This window comes from Anoplophora glabripennis, unplaced genomic scaffold (genome assembly GCF_000390285.2).
Source record: "Anoplophora glabripennis isolate ALB-LARVAE unplaced genomic scaffold, Agla_2.0 scaffold288, whole genome shotgun sequence".
NCBI classification, from domain to species: Eukaryota; Metazoa; Arthropoda; class Insecta; order Coleoptera; family Cerambycidae; genus Anoplophora; species Anoplophora glabripennis.
This window is the reverse complement of record NW_019416427.1, coordinates 359,471-377,469: the sequence shown is the minus strand read 5'-3', so window position 1 is coordinate 377,469 and position 17,999 is coordinate 359,471. Positions and strand designations below refer to the sequence as shown.

The 17,999-nt window shown below is 31.8% G+C and overlaps 1 protein-coding gene across 1 annotated transcript in view; it reads left to right on the top strand.

Moving 5' to 3' along the window:
• LOC108906161 (synaptotagmin-15-like) overlaps window positions 1-17,999 on the top strand; it is a 214,710-nt gene that overhangs the window by 8,240 nt on the left and 188,471 nt on the right. Inside the window, exon 3 of the mRNA XM_018709358.1 lies at window positions 8,005-8,150. Coding sequence (XP_018564874.1) covers window positions 8,005-8,150 — 146 coding nt within the window. The remainder of the gene's footprint in view (window positions 1-8,004; window positions 8,151-17,999) is intronic.

Sequence of the window (17,999 nt, the reverse complement as noted above, 5' to 3'; positions counted from 1 at the left end):
CTCCATGTGTGGACGAACTCCTCGAATAATTAGTGCTTTCAATTTTCTGAGGGTTTTGCTGTACATTGCAGAGTTTATGGTGGTGCCTTTAGGCATGATTTCCAAATGCACCACACCTTAAACAGAACACTGTGAGCATAACTTGCCTGCTGATAGCATGGTCTTAAACATTTTTGGCGTCAGTGATCCTTTGTGGCGGAACTCCATTAATGATCTTTTGTTTTCGGGGTCAAAAAGGTTTCCTTCATTCAGAGCAACGTCACACATTACTAATGCCGATACAATCATCACCGTACAAAGCTTTCATTCTTCTATGGATTTCAATTGGGGGCACGTTCTCTGCGGTTCGAAACTTGATTATATTGATTGTTTCTCACGCATCGACATAGTTACGTTACAAACCACCATGTTTTAGCGCTACAATTCGGAGCCCCCTAGCGGCAGAAGGTTATAACTTGCGTCAGCGAAGCGGAAAATTCGAGCGAGTAATATCGATGACATGTAATACCTCAACCAATATTGAGAACAGAATAAAAAATTCGGAGGCATTACTTTTCAGCATGCCCTCGTATTTAAATACAAAGCTTCTTGAAGGTCCTATTTACTAAAACTTAAAGAAGTATCACTACATAAAATATAATCAATAGTAATAATAATAATATAATTCGTTTACAAAACATCAACAACAAACAAAACAATTTAAAGAATTATCTTCTTTTAAAAATTTACCTTGAGGAGTGATGGTTCCAGTGACGTAATGCAAGAGCCATGTTGTACAAAGATTTGGCAAGAGTTGGCCATTTGGCTAGCCCTTGAATTTACAAAAGAAAAATCTTCTGAAAATTAAAAGAAAAGTTATATCATAAAACAATAATCACAAAATGAAGTAATGTACCTAATAAATTTTGTAGACAAGGTTAGAGTTTTATTTAGACGGTAAATGCAATTTTCTCATTTAAAACTATTTACCTAATTTTAAACTAAAAGTATTATCTTTCTGAAAACTATAACTCTTAAAAATTTCACAAAGTTGGTGAATATATGACATTTCACAATGTAATTTCATCCCTTAATATTTGAAGAAAAACGATTTATTACAAAATCTTGAAAAGCACATAAATTCATTGAATTCGGTGAATATTAACCTCATCAAAAAGTATTATAAAGTGAGCAGTTTGAAATATTAATTAATAATTCATTAATATTAGCATTTATATTTACTTAACTTTGTTAATATTGAACCAATTCAGTCACAGATATTTACTGAACCATTGAATTCAATTAGATGTAAATAAACAGGCTATGTGGTTTCTACAGCAACCTGAATTAAATAAGCTTTCAGGAAAACAAAGTTAGGCATAGCGAATAATGCGAGAGAAGGTTATCAGTGAATTCTCTGAATATACTGAATATACTATATTTCCTCGTGAGAAATTACTATGGTGAGCTTGCTGTCTCAAGTGACGGATAAAGTTAGCATGAAGACAGGTTGAAAAATGTCTGTATAACTATAATGAATGGCCAAGCTTTAATAGCGGTTTTTTACATTACAAATTACTAAACAATTAAAAATAATCATATATGAGTCCAAATTGAAATTAGTAGCAAAGAAATAACTTGCGAAAATTAAAGAATCCATCTCTGAATCTACGTTGTGAATACAGAAGAATATTTTATTATTGTAACAAATGTTCTCTCACTACCGCTGGGCGCAGGTGTGGCCGATCGGAGTAATTTAGGTTTCTGCGAGGTCGGGCATTCCAGTATTATGGAGATGGCAATGAGAAGGAAAATGGTGAACCTCTATATTTTGGCTACTTTTTAAAGACTGTCGATGTTTAAGTGCGCTATAAGTGAACTTAGCGTGAAAACTTTCCGATAGAGTTGGCGGTGAATTTGGGTGTAGGGGCGGTAAATCAATATATGGGGAAAAAAAGGAAAATTTTTAACAACGTTGTTGGTATGTCGATAATGGTATACAGCTGCAACGTCTAGAATTTTTGCTGTTTTCTGATTTTTTTTTTTAATTCTCTTTGCCCGTAAATTTAACCAAATCATTCATGCACAAAGAGTAACTTTTTACACTTGAATCTTAAACAATCATTTTAGATAAAATATATATAAATTAACATAACATTACAATGTGATAATTTTTGACTATATACATGCTGTTACAAATTCGTTTTTCGCTACGGGATCTTGAAAACGATAAGAGATACGAAGTAGCAAAATTGCTAAATCAGCGGACCAACATTATGCCTTTAAAAAATCAAAGCTAACACAGGATTTCACAGAGTCTAACGACACTTAGAAACAAAACATCTGAATCTGGTTGGAGTTGAAGCAGTACAATATTGAGGGTCATGAAGAGTTGCAAAATATGTTATAAAATTTCCAGGGTCGTATTTAAAAAAATGAAGTTGATAATGTTTCTGGAGAGAGGAAACGTATCATATAAAAGTTGATTATGCCATTCGATAGACGGCAAAAAGGTACCATAAGAAAGTCTTCTTTTTTCAATATCACCCCAAGTAAAGCTGAAATGAAACAAAAATGGATTTCCAAAATTTCGGTTTTTTCAAATATTTCGGAAACTAATCATGTTAGCCTTGATTTTTTAGAGGCATATGTTGCCCCCCTGATTACGCAACTATGACCCCATTTAACCTACTTTGTATCTTTTACCGTTTCGGAGATTCCTGTAGTGAGAAGCGAATTTGTAGCAACTTGTATACATATATTTCTACAAAATCAAAAACAAAATTTCATTCGATTGAATTAAACATTCCCTACCTCGAAAAACATTAGCAAATCATTTTAGTTACATCCTGTATATTTTGTTATGCCCTTTGGAGTTATTTAGCAATAACTAAACTTCTAAACTTCTTTCTGAAATTATCGATTCAAAGCCGCTACCACTCTTGCCAATACTATTCGTTTTTGAAAAATAAATCCCCATTTCCTTTAGCTGAATAAAAATTTTTAGACACTGGTGATTAATATCCGTCCTTTTAATGGAAAGTAAAATTACATTCAGTAACATAAAACTTAGATATGAAATAAAGTCGAGTTGAGTTTAATTTCATTTCATATTGGACCTACTTCAATTTAGTGTTAAAACCCTATTCATCAAGAATAATAATTTCAAAGTTCAAATGATGAATGATATTACAGTAGAGCAAATTACCCACGTTCCCCGTGCTAGACGGTCTAAGAAATAGTCATGTTGCCATTCTTAAATTAAATTATAACAAAATAGTGGATGTCATTTACATAAAATTCTACCTCCTTTATTTGGTTTACTTTTCTCTACAGGAGAGAAGGTGAAGAGCAAAATTCTAGGAAATTTTCTTATGACTTCAAAATGCAAATATGAAAAAAACTAACCCTTTGGATTTTTAAACGGAACATTCTGTATATTTATCGCTTTTTGTAATCTTCTTTTCCGATTGTTGTAGTGATACATACATATTCACATTCATAAGAAATTAAAAAATGTATATTGTTCTTCGTTTACAACACAATGAGTTTATTGTACAACTTTTATAGTATAGTATTTTTTTCTTAATAAAATATGTAAAGAGAATTTGTCATTAATAAGGTGTTAACAGTAATTATCTTTGAAAGGAAACATTACTTCCCTTTTACGCCTTTGGGAACATTCTACGGCGCGTAACTACTTTGCAAAATTTACTTTTATTTCAGTCACTATATAATACAAACACACATCAAAATAAAACACTTAAAAACTTAAACAAATGCAAACAAAAACAGAAATTAACAACAAAGAACGCAAAAGAAAATTAAGAGAAAAAATGCAACCACACGAGATATAAAATGCGCAATATACTAAATACTACGTAATAATCACGCGTGATAAGCTTCCAAATGTCCTGAGTCACGTGACGTGAGACTAGTTTCATCTCATGTTACATCTTGGCTCCTTAGTCTCTCTCTCTACATTCCATCCATAGTACATTATCAAATCATAGTCAATGATTGCGTTTAGAAATTCCGAAATTGCTTAATGCAGAATGGTAAAGAGTATGTCCATGACCCGTCTTCATTTGGTGTTCCACTTCGAAAACGAGCCATTACAATAAAGGTATCTTATTCTGGAGTATAAGATATAATACGTTGTGAAATAAAAATCTTATTAATCTCAAAATTTTGTTTCTGTTACAACAGTAATTCGACTAAAAGTTCAGCTGTGAAAATAACTGATTAAGTAGTTTGAAATATGTTCGATTTAATATTGAAGCAAAAGAAACAATAAAACGATGGCAGCAAATGAATTCAAACGACAGGCGCGGACAACGGACGCTACTGAAAAAAGCACAAATGTCAATTTAAGGTCCTCAGTCATAATGATTCGCTTACAATGAACAATAAGAAATCGTTACGTCTACTTTTGTTTTATTGCAAAATTTGGCGTGATAGAGTATCTTGGAGTTCAGATTCATGATCAGCGACCAGAAAAAATGTAAAATCCCTACTTCCGAGTGCCGATGAATTTAGGTTTGTGGTGCTGTGTTGTCAATATATTAAAAAATCGAGAAATAAGTCAAACTAATAAATTTGAGAGAGTATGTTTCTTTAAAACCCCAACAATTATTTTAGCAAAAAAATTGTACCTATTCATGTAACATAACCTCAAATATGTCAAAAAATCACGATTTTGGCACTTGTAGGTAAGGATATCTCGAAAACTAGAGCCAATTGAAAAAGTTTGAACCTCGGATTGGAATTCAGCGCACCAAAATTTTTCGGAAATGTACATTCTGGTTTCTAGGTTAGAGGTTTAGCCAAATTTTGTCGGCCTGTGTATTTAATAGAAAAACACATACCTGATGTCTTGCTTTCACCTTTGGCAAAGCTTGATCAGGTAAAAAACAATTAAATGTAATTAATTAAAGTTATGTTGGCTTACCAATTTAGAAGCTTCGTGCGGTTCTACAGAAGTGTAGTGATGAACAGTGCTTAACCTAATGTTACACAGCTGATGCACACACGTGTGCACAGGGCAGACTTATCTTTCGGAATAACAAAAATGTAATCAACTATTATTGTGAAACGTTTAGTAAATTTTAAAACAATTGTTTTCCAGTTTTTAAATAAATAAAATAAAATGTATCGATTTTGTAATACGAAGATAGTGTAGGAATTTTTAATTAAATTATGAATTTGAAAAATATCTAATTAAAGTAGCTACCTACTCAAAAGTTCACGTCCAAATAATCATACGTATTAAAAATAATTTCGATATTTACCGAAAAGCAAAATTCATTAATTTTTAAATGCACAAGTACAAAACAAACTGCAACATATGCTTAAAATGTCCACCACCATTTTCGATGCACGCACGACACCTTTGAATCCAATTTTCGCGCACCCGCTGGAAAATACCCGGATTTATCCATATTTGATGGACAGCGGCAAAAATTCGTTCTCGCAAGTCTTCGACTGTCGAATTCCATATACCAACTGAATTGCGTATTGTTAGCTGTTGGACACACCTCGTGTTAACCGCCGCGCCGTTGTCACTTTTTTCGAATTTTAAATTTATTACATAAAGAAGTTCAAAAAAGTGATAAACATTGTATTTTATGGTATTCTATGCACGCAGTTATGTCAATATTCCTTAATTAATTCCATCAAGTTGGAGATTTCGATAATTTTTTTCTCGGAAATGGTTGAGTTTAGGACCCATGTCATATAAGGTGTTTTTGTTTATTTTTATGTAGGTATTATTTCGCCTGTTAAAATTAAGGCAGTCAATCTTCTAACACCCTGTATAAATGCAAATGCTTATTACTAATGTATTCTACCTAACATTAAAAAATTCTCCCCAAGTCTGTAAACACCCTATATAGAGAAACACACTGTAAACAATTATTTGTCGTGCTGTTTCAACAAATGACTTTTATCATATCATTCAGGTAATTATCAGATAACTGTAAGTGAACGCTGGCTCCATTTTTATCATTTTTAACAAAATAAAGTCTCTGACCATAAACAATTTTATTTGTGTAAGAAAAACATAATATTTAAGTAATTTGAAAATTTATGTGATACACTTATTTTTACATGAATCTAGAAATTTTTTTTAGAAATATTATATCTCAAGGATATAGTTAAACAATTTCAGAGCTGCCTGGTTCTCAAGGAAATACTTTCTCAGCTTTTCCTGCTATCTAAGTCAACATTAATGTTAACCGAAGTCAAATTTAATATTTAATGTAAAAACAGAATTCCCTGTGGTTTTGAAGACAAGCCAGTTATTTCTACTATACTACCGGAATAGTAAATGACCACAATTATGGTATAGACGTCAGGTGGTCAGAATAAATTATCCCACGAAAGAAAATAAATTAAGTTGTATTGTACACTACTGGAAAAAATTAAGCAAACAAAATTATTTCATAAATTTTTTAGTGATATTTGAAAAGCTGTATGTCAGTGAAAAATGGTCGTGTCGAAATAAAAAAAAACGGTTTTTAGTTTGATGTTTCCAATTTGAAGATATTTTAATAAAAATATGTTTTGAATTATGATTATCGAGAAACTAAAAGAAATACCTCGAGAAAAAATTTCCACGGATTCAGGAAAATTTTTTCGGACTGAAAGGTACGACTATTGTTTATCAAGATGTCGGGGTTGAATGAAAAATAACACTTTTGTCTTTAAACATCAGCAATAAATTATTGCACAGTAAATCCAAGGACGGTGTCGAAAACTGAATAAATTCTCTATAAAGACCTACCATGGTTTTCGGAGAATTTTTGTTCTTCCTTGACATTAATTTGAGTGCAAAAAAAATAACTTTCTATGGTTTTTTAGAAAATCTACCGCTAATTTACAAATATGGTGAAAAGATTAACATTGAGAGAAATTTTTACAGTTCGATGTATCTACAATAACCCTGCAAATTGACAAGTTCATCCATCCAACCGTTTTTCTGTTCCGAATAATGAAAGTTTTGGAAAGAATTACCCTCCTTTCTTGAGATACTAGTTTTTCGCCTTTCTTAAAATTCTTAAAATTTCTTGTCGGGTATTTTGAACAATTATTTTGGTAATTTTTATATTTCACTTACTTTTTATGTTGAAGAGGAAGAAAAAATCTGGATGAGTGCTTAAATATCCTCCTATATTTTATAAATAGATAGATAAATAAATACATATTGCTGGAATCAACAAGAAAGGCAGATTTCAATTTAAAAGCATACAGGGTGTTCTATTACAAAAAAATATAAGATTTGAGAACACGAGGTTAGTTAGTACAATATTTTTCACCAGGTTGTATGAAACCAAATACGAACCTGAAATATACAGAGCCTTCATAAATGTTTACAAGCCACGTGACTAGCGAGCTTAAGAAACCTAACAATGCATGAAAATTCCCTAAACTTCGATGTCACCAATAACAAGGATTCGTTTTCAATGAACAATGGCAAACCGTTACGTCTACGCTCGAGAACTTGTAAAAAATTACATCAATCACAGCTGATGAAACAGAATACAAGTAATATTGATCTTATTGTTTTAATTTTAACGAAATTTATTTGCCAACATGAAGGAAATAAAATTACTGTTCCAAACAAAATTACTGGTATTGTGGCTTGTAATCATTTCTGAAGGCTCTGTACCATAATTGAGTCACAGTTTTTACTTATTACCATTGCAAGTTAACAAAGACATTATGCATAATCACGGAACCTAAAAGAGACAGAAATTGAATGTGGATTCTTCATTGTTTAAATTTAAATTATCCGCTCCTGTCTCAAATGCTAAGCTTGACATGAAAAACTTCCTTAGCATAAACACGGATGAGATTAGACTTTACGTTTAACTGCAGAGTAGAATTAAATAAAAATTTAATTATACGGTACCTGACAATAGACGCCCGTTAGCAAACGTAAAACAAAAGAGCCTTATGCGAGAAATTGCTGCTAAGACTTTTGAAATACAAACTCCTTCAATTAATTCTTTTATTTCTTTACAGAACTAGAGAGATTCACTTCAGCCTGCCTCCGTTACGAAGCACTTCATTAGGTGACCTAGCGGAGGACAATCCTTACGACTCAGACATCGACACTGATTCACTTTTACTGCCCACTGTGGGTCATAACTACCGTTCCAATTCGTTCAGTGAGTATATTTATTAAAGTAATTAAACCAGAAACAGCCAGGACAGCTATCATTTTTTTTCTTGGCACCAAGACTTTTGTTTTTTAATAATTACATAATGCGATACAAAAGAATTTATCAAGTACTACGGAGCCGGCTCCAAATGTTACGGTATGGTCGGATGAATGGTCCACAATGCGAACATGCTTGTATATTTACTAGAGTACACATATTTGCCAAACGTAAACTGGGGCCTTATCGTATGGATGGTACATATCGACACATTCGAAAACATATCTTGACTTGCCAACTATTCGCCTACGCTACAGAAACAGCACGCTGTTTGGGCCATTCAATAAGTGAATGGGAAGTAAATAAAAACAAATTATAGAAATGAGTCTGTCTTACTGTACGAACACCGCTATCAACTTTTTAAGCAAGTTCCACAGTTGTGTTCGCAAGCAGTTGACATGCGAACAATTGATAATGTTATGGAAGCTAACCTATCTTGATTTCTCTTTTAAGTTCTTGAATGTTTTTAATTTGCCAATTTTTATATTTTTTTACGTTTTTAGAACATTCCAGGCTATATTCGATTTTTGAGTCAAGAACGCTTAAGATGGGCATCTTCGGCTTCGGCCTGTTTCGTGAAGGCGAATAGATAAACGTAAGAAAATTATTGACATTTGCAGTTGAAGTTTATTTAGATCAATTAATAGTTTAATTTGCTTTCGTCAAATACTTATTTAAATATTAAAGGTTTTCGTCAAAATTACATTGGTGGCAGAAGAAAAACTTTCTGCGAAGTGAAGTCCAAATAAATGCCTGTTACAAGATAAAACAGAAGTGAATAAAACGTTAAATGGAAACGATTAAAATAAAATATGAAAAACTGACAGGATGAATTGAAAAAAAAAGAACCACAATAAAATGAGAAACAGCCAGGATGGTATGAGGAATAGCCAGGATAAAATAAAGCAAGATTTGAAGACCTGGAAAGGAAGTCTGTACAGTTGTCCTCAGAAGAGGTTATTAAGATTTAAGGTAATTCTCTCCCATCCTCAAGAATTAAGTCACCAACCTTTGATGGAACACTTACCTAAAACAGTACAGTAGCTGAAGATAAAAAAAGAATTATCGGACTTGGAAGCGGAAGCCTACACCGGTAGTTTTAGTAAAGAAAAACCTTCTACCAAATTTTACGTAGATTATAGAAGGTTAAATGATGCTATGGAGAAGGATAGTGATCCTCTACTAAAGACAGACTACATGCTGTCTGGATCTCAATGATTTTCTATCTTAGACCTGAAAAACTGCTATTGGCAAGTCCAACTCCATCGACATGATAAATAAAACACAACGTTTTCCATAGATACAAGTTTGTGACAGTTCAGCGTGATGGCATTCGAACTTCATTACACGCCAATCATGAATGAAAAATGTGTGGAAACAATTTTGCGTGGAAAATTTGTGAGTGAGTGAGTGGGGACTCATTCAGAGACAATTGAAACGATCTGGAAATGGCCAAAAGACAAACAGGAATTTTCTGGAAATCTACACTTACGATGAAGAGAATTTGAACCATATCTTAAACTTCTATCTATTTATTGGGATAGGACAGTGTCAATGAGCTTTTAAGAAATTATAAGCTGTGCTCTTGGATACTATGATACCTTAAGTGAGTATAGTTAAATGAGTAAACTATTTAGGAATATTTGAAAAGGTATATTACACATATGTACATAATCTGCAAATACTTGATACAGTTACTTTATACAAATATTTGGCCAGTGACCATATCATCTGGAGCTGGCTTGATGTTAGGGTCAGAAAGTGCACAATGTTTGCTATATACGTTAAATAAGTCCATATTACATCCATTTAGAAAGATAACGCTAGATGTGTTTGTAACATTGACTGAAGGTGCGTTGTACATGCATTATAAACATGTGGCAATTGAAGACATGCTTTCCGATATATCAATACGCACCATTCACACGATACTGCATCTGCATCTATTCAAGAGATATCTGGGCATATATTCAAGATATAAAAAAAATATCCATGTTGACGAGACAATATCTTGAATAAAGGTGAGAATTTACACCTAACGAAAATTTTGAAGGAATGAAAATAAGTGAAGCAGTGAATTATTGAATAATATCGATCATATTGATGACTGATATTGCTGGTCAACATGATATCACTGAGGGAAACAGTTCCCTGTTCGTTGAGTTCCTCTCAACAAACTGAAATTGTCAGAACTAATTAAAAACGAAACGTCATTCTCGGTTCTAAAAAGGAAAACCTATTTTCGAAATGTTAACAACCTATTGAAGTTGCTAAAGTGTCGTGTGTTTTTTACTTGTATTGTGCGGCTAGGTTAGGTTACTGTTCATCAAAATAAACTCACACTAAGTAACACAACAAATAATTTATTTTGTAACACGTGGCGATGTAAGAGTAAATTTGAGACAAATGACTTACTTACATTTTGTTATATTCAACCATTGTGTGACGGAAAAATATTTTAACCAGTATCTCTCCTTAAATTATTATTAGAACATGCAAATATTTTATTGTTTATTTTACACTGAGAAGTAATTTAATTCTCTGCTTTTATCTCAAAGATATAAAAACCTTATATTAAGGTAAGTAACAGTTCTGGATATAAATCATTTAACTCGGTGCTAAAATTCATTTCCACATCTCATGGATCATTCTATTCCGTAGTATTGCGCAATAAATTTTGTTTTTATGACCCGCAAGTCACGATACTAAATAATTATGGTTCTCCGAAACACAGTTCTGCAGATCGCAGATAAACCGAACTGGGAACGTAGCAATGAAATGAAAAGGCTTGAATGGCCCGGAAAGGCGCTTTAGTATGTATCCGAGCAAATACGTTAGTTTTTTAACACCAGAAATTAGGTTTGCTCTAGATACTTTGATATGAGTTTCATCCAGAATATATTACGTTATAAACAAAAATGATAAAACCGACTAAAAATAAATATTTTGGACATTATGAACATTAACCCACACAGTTACGACTTAGAGCTAAACATTTTTCGTAACATGAGACGAGATTTTGTATTCCAAGTTCAGTCATTTTAATCGATGCCAACCACTTTTCACCAAAGATTTTTCGACAGGCCAAAATCACTTGGTGCTAAATCCAGACTATATGAGGTATGGTCCATAATCAAAACTTGAAACGTTGAAACAATTGAATCTTCAGGACAATATCCATAGATGGGTGTATCAGCGAATAATGGTACAATATCCCTGCTTACATGCCATGCCTCGACGTTTATTTTAAATGGCACGTCTCATTCGACGAAATGATTATGTGCATTTAGGTATTATATCTCTTGAAGGTATAAAATGAACCAAAAGAATATCACTCTTCAAAAGCTATTAAGAATAAGTTTACCTCAAGACAGTGTCTGTTCCACTCCAAGAGAGTGTTTGTTCTCAGAGACATCAGGCGAGATCCACGTTATCTTCTGCCATTAATATTCGTCGGTTTAATTTCTATAACAATCGAAAACCAGTCCTCTAAGAGTCCTAAAATAACGTATATTAACTTTCAATTGAGTAACCATTTAAATGTCCTGCTAACTAATCTTATTTATAATTTGAATTTTGATATTATTTTACTGTTTTTCTGCAGGGATCTCGGAAACGCTAAGAGATAAGAAGTGGCTTAAATGGGGTCAAAATTGCATAATCAGGAGATTGACATTATGCCTCTAAAAAATCAAGGCTTCCGAAATATTTGAAAAGATCCGAAATTTTGGAAATCGTTTTTGTTTCATTTCAGTAATTTTTTAAAGTACAATACTCATAAATGAAATTAAAATTGTAATAATGTTTTAATTTTGATGCAACAACTTATCACAGGGTCAAACGACACTTGGAGTGTACAATAATTCAATAAACATAGTAATTTAAATAAAAAATTAGATAAGTTTAGAAAGAATACATTGAAGATGAATTTTTCGAGACAAAACATCCGTGCCTGGTTATAAAAATTCCAGGGTTGTATTTAAAAAATGAAGTTGATGATGGTCCTGCAACGACGAAATATAAAAATTGATTATGCCATTCGATAAAGGGTAAAAAGTTGCCATGAAAAAGTGTTCTTCTTTTATCAATATCATCTCAAACAAGGCTGAAATGAAACAAAAACGAATTTCAAAAATTTCGATTTTTTTCAAATATTTCGAAAACTGATCATGCTAGTCTTAATTTTTTTAGAGGCATAATGTTAATCCTCTGATTATGCAACTTTGCCCTCATTTAAGCTACTTCGTATCTCTTATCATTTCCGAGATCCCTGTAGTGCGAAGCGAATTTGTAAGAGCCTGTATAGCAAATTTGGAGTTCGCATCAGCAATTAATTAAATGTTTGCCTTCATTGTTTTTTAGTTCAACTACAATGTTCTTTCGTAAAACTGTTTTTATAACTTTGAAACGTAACCTATACATATAAATCATATCAACGTTTCTACAGAGTTAGGTTGAAAATTCGTGTAATTTAGAACGTTATATCATCTTTAACGTTATATCAACCAAAACTATGTTATTCTAACGTTTTCTTAAACCGTTAATTTCTCAGTGAGAAAGCTTTCTTTGTCATTCACAGAATAAGACAGCACATAAACATTTAAGGACACATCTTAGGAAGTTATTTTAAAAATCACCACTATTTATGTATACAGAGTGTTTCTGAAATAATTGTGTTCCTTAAAAAGGGTGATAGAGGGCACTAAAATGAACATTATTAATAATATAATTAAGCAACTGGTCCAGATACTGCTGTTTTCTGGAAAATTAATTAAAAACATTAACCATAAATAAACCGACCCTGTGCATCTTATGCACGTGCGTTGTGTGTTGCAGTATTACTTAACCGGCGTATAAAACTAACAGGACCGTGTGGCGTGTAGTACAGGAACAATTATTACACCCTACCATGTACAAAGGGTTCAGGTAATAAATAACAATGATTTTCAGCTCTGTGTGGAATTTTGCCAGTGGTTTTGACATCAAATAGCACAAGACACATCTGTCAAATTTTCGGTTCTATTTATTCTATTCGGTTCCATTTATTCTACATAGCGATTTATTATTCATGGCGAGATTCAATCTTTCAAAGCAGAATATTGAGCAAATTGTTAAGTAAACCCATATCATACATATAACGTTGGAATCAGGAAGAAGTAGAGATTCCAAAAATCGAAATAATTTCTATTTTCATAAACTCATTAAGTTCATAGAATGATTCTCTACAACTTTTATTATAACTATTTTTGTCTAACTACAAAAAAAAGTTATGAGGGGTGAAATATTATGTGAAAAAGGTGTATTCTAAAAATGTTGCTGGAAAAAATCGTCTCTCTAAGATAATTGAGAATTTATAATACTGATGTATTTAGCATCCTTGAAAACTTACTTGTACAAAATTTCAATACAATGCATTATTTTTAATCATCTTTGACGCCTTGGTTCTCAAGAACAAGACAATAAAGGTGTTCCATAGGAACAAAATCAACATGCTTTTTGACGTTCTATCAGTCTCTCAACTTGTGGTATTATTTTTCAAAACACCCTATGGTCAACGATGACGGAGAATACTGTACGTTTTTGAGTAAGATGAGCTGAAAAGTACGGTATACAAAGTAAGACTGCGAGGGGTGAAACCTGACAAAATTCTCAATTTAATCCATTCTGTTCCAAAAGAATAGCTCATACTGGATTATAAATTCAATTTAAAAAAGGACAGTTTCATTTCAGGCATTTCATTTTCCTTTCATGCAACAGGAAATATACGTAAATTGCTACACATTTGTGTTCCTACACAATATTAAGTCACAAATACGTTCCAGGTTTAATTTGCCATATAGTGTAGTGTAATAAATTTCATTGAATTTCATAGTTTGTGTATTTCTCTAATAAATATCTAAAATCATTCGTCAGGAGATCTGTTTAGACCTTATTAGTTCTCATAAGTATGCCACACTTAAGATGACCAACAAATGATTTAGCTACATATTTGGATGTCTATATACATACAAGTTTTGTACAGAGCAATGCTTTGCGCTAATATACATTGAAGAACAATGACATTTAAGCTTTGTATGATATGTAACAAATGACATAAACACTCAAGGACATAAACCCTGAAAACGTAAACCAAAATTGTAGCAATAATCTCAAAATTTTGGTATTTTGGTCAGAGAAACCACTTCATTATATGAATCTGTTTCACTACTTTCGAATATTTTTCATAATTGAAGTAATTTTCTCGCCTTTAATTCCTCTATGATGGTTGGACATACTTTGTATACTTTGAATTAAATACACCTCGCAGGATGAAGCTCAATATTTAAAACGGGCGAATTTGTAAACAATTTTTATTGTCTGCTTAATATATTTTTTCGAAAACTGTCATCAATAGTCGACATTTTCGTTAAATTTTCAGTTGACGAAGTGAGTCTTTTTTTGTCACCTGGCTGCAAAATACTTTTATGTTTGAGAAAAAGTCTTTTTCGTTGTAGAACATAAAACAAATGTCAAACTAATTTGTTATTTTTTCGAAACTTATTTATGATTTTATTAATTAAACAACATACATTTTAAGTAATATAACATTTCAATACAAAATAGTAACTATTATAAACAGGACGATTACAATTTATTTTGCACTACAAGTAAATTGAAAGTACCGATATTGCAGTGAGTTTTATATCATCGATCGTTATCTTCAATAGATCAACTCTTTTCAAAGCTCCACAAACACCAGTTATTAAAATGACCTGAAAAGTTGTCCAAAAATAGTTAAATCGATCGATTTATATTAAATTAATTTACCTTTTCTAGGAAAAATCTATTATCAGGTGCTTCTTGTAAAAGTTTCTCGATTTCTTCTTTCGTCAGAATTCTGGACTTTTTCGGGCGGTATCCAACTGATTTGCTTTTCAGATATGGTATTAATTTTGGAAATTTTCTGATATTTACATTTTTTTTTTTTTAAATTCACTGTACTTTTTAACATGAGTATGCTAACCATAACGTTGAAGGTTTAATTTGATTAATTTCATGTTCAAAATATACCAGTAATACCGCTTCGAATACTTTCTGAATTTTCTTCGAACTACACCACCCTTAGAATTCGTTGTAGGCAATCTCGTACTGTCTTAACGATTTTTTGGGGATTAATTGCACTTTGTATCGCTTCCAAGACTTCCCCTAGTAAATGCTCGTCTTCTCTTTCCGAGCTCATTTTGAACTAAACACTCTTAGAATATGAATTACAATATATAATTCTGACACTACTTTTTAAACAACTAATTTTTATTGTTTATTAGGTTGCTATCGTTATGATAACCACCGCGCCTAAATAGTCTTGATTCAAATACGCTTTCAAATATTATGCTTTCAAATATAAATTAAGTTGTTTTATATAGCACAATTGTCTTATTTTGCAATTTTCGAAAAAATATTGTTTGCATCTCGAACCCGAAATGCTTTTTCGTTCTCAAATAGATATTTTACCATCCATCCTTGAACGCAAAAGTACCATTTCGCATTCTAGATACAAGAATAACTATTTGATTCCGTAAATTGCTTACTCCGTTTAGCAAAGACAGAAAGGATAAATTAACACATCACATTATAATTAACATGCATTAGTCGTCAGCCTTCATTAAATATATTGCCTTCGTTTAATGTTCCCTTCTTCATCCTTAAAATATCCAATTATTTTTAAATTACTTGTATATTGAACTGAAAGACAATACCAAGAAAATACTGTGTAAAGAAATATTTTTGTGTTGCTATTAAAACACTATTCCCTTTCTGCTAAGAAAACTGGATATATGGAATGCATTACTCAAGTTACCTTTCTGGAGAATTACATGTCCCAACCTCCACATTCTGACATGATATTTGACATGTTTTTCTTTCGGGTCATTATGAAGATTCCAAACCGGAAATGTAGGTAACCTTTTCAGATTCTGTTGAAATGACATTCATAACAAGGAACACGGAAATATTTAATATAAGTTAAGAGATCTGCAATATATTTGGCATGCGTATTTAGGTACACCAACGTAAATGTAATGTTGTAATAGTATTATCCATATGGATCAATAAAATATTATAATGCTCAATGAACAAATGTAAAAAATGACAAAAACGTTCAGTATTAGGTTAGGTTAGGTCCGAATTGAAGAATTTTTCCTTATATCAGTTTCCAAAGTAACATTACGCATATCTTTAACTATATTTTGAGGGCATAGATAACACAGGCACACAAAAAAGTCCAAACCTAAGAGATCCACATATCATTTACGAAGGATTTCGATGCGCTGAACACGATTCTACAGTGAAAATTTATGATTTCTCGACGAATTTCGGAGAAAAGTCAAATTTTTGGGTGAAAACTAGTCCAAATATGGGTCAATGGGTCAATATGGTTGATTTTTTCCTAAATTTTGTCCAAATAATAATTTATTTTCCATTAGGACACATGTATAGGATTCGTCATACACTTAATCTAACAAAAAAAATAAATAAATAAAAACTTCAGATTAAAAATTTAAAAACTCTGACCACTGTAAAAACATTTATCGAGCAAATATAGCTTTAACTTTAACGTTTAAAAATATTTACAGATAAACAGTATTTAACATCGTTTGGTAAACGATTAATACATTTTGGATTAAAACAACAAAGAGCATTCAGGGCTAGTTTTAGTTTGGCAAACGGCACTCTAAGATCACCAGCATGTCTCATATTATAATTGTACTTATCTTTGTTAATGTTAATGCTTTTCTTATTTCTACAGGATGTTTCAGGATTAAGTCGACAAGGAGATATTCCTCATAAAAAAATAAGAAAAAAATCAAGTATAATTTTTTTTCCATTTTCGAAATATGGGACGTTAAAAATTTTTAAAAAATTCGAATTTTTTAAATAACTTCTAAATGAAGAAGACTATTTAAGCCAAATTTGGCATGACACATCTTCTTATAAGATACCATTTTTCCATAGAAGTAGAAGTCCCGCAAGCAACCAGTGGTGGAGTTAAGGGGACTCAGACTCATTAAACTATAAAAAAAAATTAATACGGCCCTAGTGAATATAAAAAATTATGCTGTTTTTAGATAGAACAGTTTGTTATTGACAAAAAGTGTATATTCACTTTTTTTCCTAACTCTTATAGTTTCATGGCAAAATTGATTTTTCGGAAGGATGCTTCTGGATTCTGTCGATAAACTTTAGGAAGACGTTCCTCATAAACCCCAAAACAAATATAGTACCTATTAAAATTGATCTTAGTCTCGAGTATGTGTAAGTCAAATAAGCCTTTTTGTCTCCCCTTCTCTTGGGTTTAACCAATAGTATTAAAATTATTTAGGAGATGCTTCGTTTTTCAGATGTAGGGTGTTTTTTTTTTAGAAAAAAAATGATGATGAAAACAATAGAAATATTTAAGTACCTACCTAACATCTAATGTGACTATGTCGCAATGCGACAACGTAACGACCCTTGCAATACTCCTAAATTTTTTCAGGCGGTTTGTAGTTACTTCATTTACTTGTGTTGTGTACACTGAAAGAAATGCGTTTTATTCTTTATTAAAATTCTATACGCCATTATAAGACCATTGTATACTATATGTGACAGTTAAACAGGTGAATATTGGATATAAAAAGCGTATTGCTAGCACAGTTGTATAGTGACTATAAACCTTATTCTTTATTAAATTATTGTATAACTAGTATACAACGTTTTTATACCCTTTACGAAATAATAGCAATAACTTGTTATTAATGTTCCATATCTAGTAATTAGAAC